At 41.6% G+C, this 8,185-nt stretch overlaps 1 protein-coding gene across 1 annotated transcript; it reads left to right on the top strand.

Annotated features, from left to right (window-relative positions):
- The first annotated feature begins 253 nt into the window (after positions 1 to 253).
- On the top strand, positions 254 to 4,617 carry LOC4347975 (uncharacterized). The gene is made up of 2 exons (XM_015758385.3): positions 254 to 598; positions 2,358 to 4,617. Exon 2 carries the CDS (start codon positions 2,426 to 2,428, stop codon positions 4,358 to 4,360), a length of 1,935 nt encoding a protein of 644 aa, XP_015613871.2. The 5' UTR covers positions 254 to 598; positions 2,358 to 2,425; the 3' UTR covers positions 4,361 to 4,617.
- Positions 4,618 to 8,185: the final 3,568 nt, after the last annotated feature.

The raw sequence follows: 8,185 nt of genomic DNA, 5'->3' as shown, positions 1-8,185 counted from the left end.
ATAATGCGTGCTCCGTTTTACATGCCGGAGGAGGGGTTCAGCTTAAGTATAGTTACGGAAAACGAGTATCGACCACTAGCTGCTTTCGTTTACATTCTGAAAGAGAGTGAAGACTGGTTACGCCCCACGTGGATGATTCCATTCCAGTCGCGCTCGCGCCAGACGGTCGATGCGCGCAAAGTCAGGGTCAGCTCTTCAATTTGAGTACCAACTATAGATAATTAAATACTCCTTATATCTGAAGTATTATTGTATCCTCAAATCTGAAGGTTCCTTTGCTACACTACAGATATCGATCGAAGAAAACTAGTCCATAGGTAGATAAATATTGTATCGTTGAATCTCTCAAGGTCGTTTCCTTTGCTTTGCTAGCTAGCTGCAGAAGAAAGGAAAAGCTATAGCTATTAGAGAGAGAGGAGGGATCAGAAGAAGCTGCTAGCTGCTAGCTCGCTGCCGGCCGGCCGGCCGGAGAAGTACCTCTAATATATATAAGTCCGTCGATCGTGTCAGCCATCGCCGGCGCCGGCGTTGATCAGGACCATCACCATGCATCCACCATACTGAAATCTCTGTGGAATAATCCTATATATCGCCCAAGGTATGTTACTACTCCCTTAATTCCCTTCGTGTTCTTTTGTTTCGAACTAAGTAGCATCATATATTTAGAGGAGGAGTGGTATGCTTTAGCTATATGGACTTCAAAATTAACCATAGCTGATGTACTTGTTCTTCTGCACAAAATTAATTAACCTAACCTCGTGAAATTGCCTAGTAAGCACAAACCAAGATGATTTAGCAATCTCCATTCCATATGAGCACACGCATGACATGAGAGAGCAAATTAAGTCAGCGCAAACGCCGTAGTGCGCTGCTATGCTGAATAGCAATTAAGGTTCCAGCTTGCACTGGTTCTGGATCAAGGCCAATTCTTCATTAGGCTACTAACTAAGGGGATTTAATTTCTGGGTCCGAATTTAGCAAGATTTGTTATATTGGATTATCCGAGCAGCAATTGATCGAGCTTCTTTCTGCGAGTTTGTTAATACTAGATTAATCTGATGTTTTCTTTGATTACCTTCGGGGAATTAATTTGTGAGTCTATATCATGGTAATTAATTTATTTAACTTTTTTTTTGAAACTTAAACAACTTTATTAACAAAGACAGAGTTAAGGGGATACACCCTAGTACATCCACAGATGGATACAAAGGTAGCAGAAACACCATCTTTAACGAGATAGAGACTAACCAATCTAAGGAAACAAACTTCCAGATGCGACTAAACAGCAGAAGAGGACCAGATCGACGGAGCTTTGCGGCACTGCCGCGACGACTGAATCCTTGGGCCTCCATTGGTGTGCACACCGTTTGACAGACCGAAAGGCTCCTACGCCTGCCACCGCGGTAACGGCACAAATCGGAGGTTTGATACTGAGCCGTAGATTTTGGTGTATGCATCACCGGACTCAGCAAAGTGGTTCCACGGAGTCCACTGTTAAATCTGAGGAGCAAAAATTGCTCAACCCGAACGGTAGACCCAGCATGGATACTGCTATTTTCGAACAAAAGGAAATTTGATTCTAAAGAACAGCTAGCCAATATCACAAAGTTAAACAGATGGTTGTGATGGAGCTTCTGTCTTTCTAGGTGGCCAAAGATTGCTGAGATAGAGAGCCACTGAGTCAGATCCGACAAAAGCAAAAGTAATGAACCTTTAATGTTCACCGCCGGCGTCGGCAACAAGGCATCCGCCATCTGGAGGTGTTCAAGGCCATCGGCTGAGAGTAGCAAGGAGGGCAACAGCTTCGTTCTTGACTTAATTAGGTCATTTTTTTGCAAACACGCAAAAGACTTATGCATTGATATAATATTAGAAGGAAGCAAATAGTTACACGCGCAAAAGGCTTTGCTTCAACTGGTACAGGTGTTTTCATCAACCTTATCTCTTTTTTCTTCATGACGTGTATGCTTAACGACTTTAATATGTATAGCTCTGATGCTGCATTTACATAGAATCGGTTACATCAATTAGCTCACACTTCTGCAACACAATATTAGCCCTCCATTGCTACCAAGTACTGTGCTTGCATGCTTGAAATGGAGAGTGCTAAAAATATGAGGTTTTCTCATATGTTTTGTGCACAGGAATACAAACATGTGTGCTTTTATATCACAAATTTGCTCTATATACCTGTGAAATTTGCTATATTGTTTCTATTAAAACAAGTTTAGAAGAATTGATCCTACAACTGACAATCTACTCCTTTTGGTCCTGCAGCTTCTGTGTTCAACATATTTTAATTAAGATTGGTATTCTTATGCTTACCATGTTATCTTTTTTTTTAATTATTTTGGCAGAGACAGGGTGGTCAACATTGAGGGATCTGTAATGTTGGTATACGACACAGCTTGCAGAAAATAAGATTATGATTGGAAATATCACACGATGCTATGATAAGTTGAAGTTCAAAGTAGACATCAATCAGAATATTAAGGTTTTCACAGAAGATGAGATTAAACGGATTACTAGCAACTTCAGCATTCCGATCGGACAAGGCGGCTTTGGAGAAGTGTATAAAGGGACTCTTGATGATGACTATGATCTTGTTGCGGTGAAGAGATATATTAGCAAAGATTTAAGGAAAGAGTTTATGGAAGAAGTAAGCATCCATAGTCAAATGAGTCACAGAAATGTGGTGGAGCTCATAGGCTATTGCATTGGAGAAAGTACTCTAATGATTGTTACTAAGTATATCTCCAAAGGAAACCTTGATGACATACTCCACAACAGTGACATTTCCATCCCTTTGGATGTAAGGCTGGGTATTGCTATAGGATGTGCGGACGCATTGAGCTACATGCATTCGATGCATTTATCGAATGGCAGTCTTATTTGTCATGGTGATATTAAGCCTGCCAACATACTTCTAGATAGCAATCTGACATCGAAATTGTCAGACTTTGGAGTGTCAAGGCTTCTTTCAGGTGGTGTCACTCAGTACACTGTACATATAAAAGGAAGCGTATCTTACATGGATCCTATATACTTTCATGAGGGTTGTCTTACTCCGAGGAGTGATGTTTATAGTTTCGGAATGGTTCTCTTGGAACTAATAGCTCGAAAAAGGGTAAGAAAAGGTGACATTAACCTCATTGGAGGTGGAGAAATATTTGATGCTGAGATAGCAAACCGGAGCAATATGAAGATTCTAAAAGAAATGAGGAAATTGGCAATTGAATGCCTAACACTGGACATTCATAAACGTCCTCAAATGAATGTTGTGGCAAAACGCCTTCGTACACTTAAAAAAGAATTAAAAGACATGCATGGAAGATACTCAGAACACATTTTGGCATCACACCGCTCATGGCGAAAAAATGACAACCAGGGGCCGAGCTATAATTCTAGGATGCAACTGAAGAAGAGTTTGAGCATTTTCAAGAGAAATCTTAGCAATTCTTCTAAGATCCTATTGGGACTCGGCAATATGAGAATTTTCACACAGGAGGAGCTAAATGAAATCACACAGAATTACTCGTGTCTACTCAGTGGAGGTACTTCGGGTAAGGTTTACAAAGGAACGCTTGAGGACAATACGGTGGTAGCGGTGAGGATATTTTCCGAGGCACTTGAGGGTTTCGAAGAGGCGTTTATCAACGGAGGGATGATCCTATCTCAAATTGTCCACAAGAACATCATCAGACTCTTGGGTTACTGCTTGAATGCTGATTGTCCCGCATTTGTGTACGAGTATGCTGCTAGAGGAACCCTCTCTGACATTCTAGATGGCCGTGAAGATTTCCCACTGCATTTACGCGTGAAGATCGCAGTTGAGACAGCAGAAGCATTAGAGTACCTCCATTCCTCAGCAGCTGGTATGATCAGACATGGCTATGTTGCACCATCCAAGACACTTGTTGATGACAGTTTCACGCCAAAGCTGACGGGATTCTCATGGGCGCAGAGGCTCAACAATGATGACAGCGCAATTCATGATCATGATAAGTACTGTGTGTCACTAAAACTGAAAACCGATGTGTATCAGTTTGGTGTTCTTGTCTTGACGCTCATTAGTAGGAAGAACTTTGCGTTTTATGTGGATCACGAACACCTTGTCTCGCAATTCCTTGCAGCTTACAAGGCAGATAACAGTGGAAGGGCATTTTTCGACGATGATATCACAACTCGTAGCGAAGATGTTGCTCTCCTCGAAGAGATAGGGAAGCTATTGCTCAAGTGTATTTGTTTGGAAATAGATCAAAGACCAACAATGAAACAAGTGGCACAACACCTTCGGATCATTCGGAGATGTTGGAAGAATAATTGCACAGCCGATGGAGCTTCACTGGTAACTAATTAAATCTCATATATATCACTAGAGCTGATCAAGGAACTGAACTTGACAGTACACTTGGTTCACTCTAAGTGATCGTGTACAAGCATTGTGTGTGAATTGTAATATATTATTTGTTACCAGAACATCTTGCAGTATATGCTGCCATTCGGATGATGTTATCTGAACTTGCATGCAATCTGCTTCTTATGCGGTCGATCCCATGATGTTTATCTGAACTTGGTTCTACTAGTGGATATAGAAAATTCATGTTCAATGTTGGTAGTGGTGTTTCCCTTAATACATGTTTATAAATAATTTGCGATCATGAAGCTATATATGTAAACCATGTACTCCATTGTTATTCAGTTCGTGCAGCTTAGTGAATGAACAGATTGTGCTGCACCTGTGGACCATGTAAGGTATCGGAGGTCCTCCTCTTATTCTACGGAGGGGCTATATCTTATAGCCCGCATCCTTCATCTTCCCCAGGTTGAGTGGAAGGAAGGCCACAGTGCTTTTAGGAGGCTCCACACCGATAGAGTTTAGCCAGTCGGTTAGGGGGAGGTCCCCCTATCTTCCCCCCAACAGTAGCACCTCAAGGGCTCAAGTTCTGGTGGACTGCAAGGCATATCAGAGGGTGACAATATTTTTGCCAAAACAATGACACAGTTCATAATTGTTTTTGTATGGATTGAATTATTTATGGTTCAGTTCGAATAGCTAGCTAGTTACTCCCATTGGCCAGTGGCATATCCAGGATTTCAGGCTAGGTGGCCCAGCTCAACAATTTTTAAGAACACTATAGATTTAATGTGCCAACGTTTTTTTATTTGATCAGATTGCGTTTCGTAAATTCTACACTTGTACGTTGGCATATTACATCTATAGTATAATAAAATGAACCAAATATCTTTAAATTTACCATTCTAATAGGAAATCCAGTATCAAAATGAAATTGAACCTCGAGGGTGGGAGGAGATGAGAACATGTTGCCTACAGGCAGCGGTCATAATATGTCTATTGATGTCATAGCATACTAATTATATATACTTAGAATATAGTGTTATATGGATAAGCAGTTTAATTATAAGTTTTGCTGAAAGTCATCGGCATCGCCTGACACCAATGTTAGCATTGTAGATTCGTCCTTGCTGCCGGTGTTTGATTCTGCTTCAAATCGCCACCGCCGGTTGCCGCCGTCGTTTCACAAAAGACGTGCGTGGGAAGGCAGAATTCAAGTAGACGCTGTCATGCGGCGAAACAACGAAGCATCGATGTTTTTTTAGTAGTGTATGCAGGTAATGGGCCTTGGTCCATTCTATGGTGGTACATGCATCACAAGGATCATACTGTAGCTCTGCATCCGGCATCGACTATAAGTATTGTTTTGTCAACATGGTCAGAATTTGTTTTTTCATCAAATTCCTTTTACTTTTAGCAGAACATGATCAAATTCTACTGATACTTACTGCAAATTAACAAAACAAAATCCAATTCCGATCCAATTGGCCTGAACTACTGTGATTTTATAACTATTTTATATGGGCCGTGAAGTTCAACCGTTGTTCCTCAAATGGAATAAGTTCATCTAAGATACCTTAACTTGTCAACGAATCCGATTTTCATCATTCAACCGAAAAACCAGATAAATAATTCTCTCAACTATTAAAACCGGTACAATATAGGTCCCATAGCGGTTTTAGATTACGTGGCCAATTTGACTCGATCTTCATCTGACGTGGCATTAACATGGCACATGAAACAAAATTTAATAATTTAAAAAATAAAACAAAATATATAGGCCCACATGTCAGTCAAATAATAAAATTTAAAAATAGTGGGGCCACTACCTCCCCCACATCCCCTCTCTTCTCTCTCCTCCCCTTCTCCAGTTCTCCTTATCCCCTCCTCCCATCGTGGAGTACACAGCAGCATGCCCCGCGATGTCGGGGGAGGACGGCGGTGTGGATGCAGCTGCCGTGTGCCGTCCTTGCTGGCAGAGGACGCGATGAGGATGACGCAGCTGCCAAGCGTGGATCCGAAATCCGCCTTCCATTTGAGCATCACGCCTTCTTCCACGCTGATCTCACCGGCGAGGAGCTCGATCTGCAGGCGGAGGGTACGAATGCCACGAGGACGGAAGCGGTCGAAGTGGTCATTGCGACCACCGGCGGCGGAGGAGGAGAGCCATCCGTGATCTTCGCCGGCGTCACACCGCTAGCGGGACCCCACCGGATTTTCGACCATCACCGGCGAGGCGGACCGGATCTGGAGAAAAGGCGTGGCTCCGTGGAGATGCAGGGACACCGCCGGCGAGGACGGGTTTCCTGTCCTCCCTAGCGCCGGTAGCCCCTCCGGCCTCCCCGTCTCGTCTGCGCTTGCCGGTGTGGAGAGATGAGAGAGCGTCGGTAGAGAGAGAGAAGATAGAGGTTAGGAGAAAGAGGTGGAGGAAGTGGGACCCACTGACATGTGGATCCCACTATTTTTTTTTGACTGACATGAGCCTCAAATATTGTTTTTAATTTTTTGGTTTTCAATTTTTTATTTTTTATTTTCTTGGGATCAAACTGCCACGTAAGTGCCACGTTAATGCCACGTAGGACAAATGCCGAGTCAAACGATCCACGTAAGTGCCACGTCAGTCAAAACCGGGGTCAAATACTGCCGTGGACCTCGTTTGTACTGGTTTTGTAAGTTGGAGGATGCGTTGTATCCGGTTCTCCGGATTGAGGATGAAATTCAGGCTGGGCGATAAATTGAGGGACCTAAAGTTAACTTAGTCCCTCCTCAATTTGGTGTAATGGGCTTGAATGATCCAGGCCTTTTCCCAAAGAGATAATAAATAACAGTCATCTTAAAGTATTTTACAACTATTTTCTATGAGGCAAAAAAATATATATTACCAAAAAAAAACAAGCACTACAACCCTTAATGAATCGATCTTAGTTGACACTAGAAAATCAAAATCTCATATACTTGTTAGGCTGTCATGCACTGGCGATGCACCCGTAATGGCAGTGCCACTCCCCACTAACTAAACCTTGTAGCACACACGTATGTAGCAAATTGATTAGCAAAAAAGAAAAGGATTCAGGTCCTAACATAATGAGATTATCAAACATGAAAGTAGCTGGACAAGTGGCCAAACTTGTCATATATCAAGCAGAAATTAAACCCCAATTCCACTAATTAATCGGACACCACTCAGCAGCTAAATCAAACCAAACAAAAGCTAGAAAGAAAATGGTGCCAATTTGCCGAACCAGAAGCTAACACGCGTTAACGTACGGTTTGGTATGACCACACTAAAGTACAGTGCTGAGGAGAGCCAACACCCACTCATCACTTAATCTCGCATCTTCTAGTAGAATTTGCTAGAAAAATTTGGCTTTTTTAGGTTAAATATCAATTTGATTTCCTGTTTTTGAAAAGAAAAACATATACCTTTATCGAATTTATTCCGATACCCTTTTCGCATACTTGATATATGCGGTTGTAAAATCCTTTATGCGTGGGACCAATGTAGGGGCAGATCCAGCATGTGACATAGAGGGTACAATTATACCCTAAATTATTTTGTAAACACCCTTTATTAATTTGTATAATATATGTTTGAGGAGTAAATGATTTCGAATTAACAGACATTGTATTGATAACCTACAGCTAGTATATACTTAAGAGAAAATCTCGGTCAACTGATAGAAAACAAGACATATTTGCATTACTCATAGTCACTATAAATCGATAGGTATTATCCATGTAGGTGCGGGTCATATATTTAAATAAATACAATTCTATATTTAAATTTTGTCTCAAAATAAGGACAATCCAACTATACTACTTATTATT

The sequence above is a fragment of the Oryza sativa genome, chromosome 10 (assembly GCF_034140825.1).
Source record: "Oryza sativa Japonica Group chromosome 10, ASM3414082v1".
NCBI classification, from domain to species: Eukaryota; Viridiplantae; Streptophyta; class Magnoliopsida; order Poales; family Poaceae; genus Oryza; species Oryza sativa.
The sequence above is the reverse complement of the archived record's forward strand: the minus strand, read 5'-3'. Positions and strand labels throughout refer to the sequence as shown.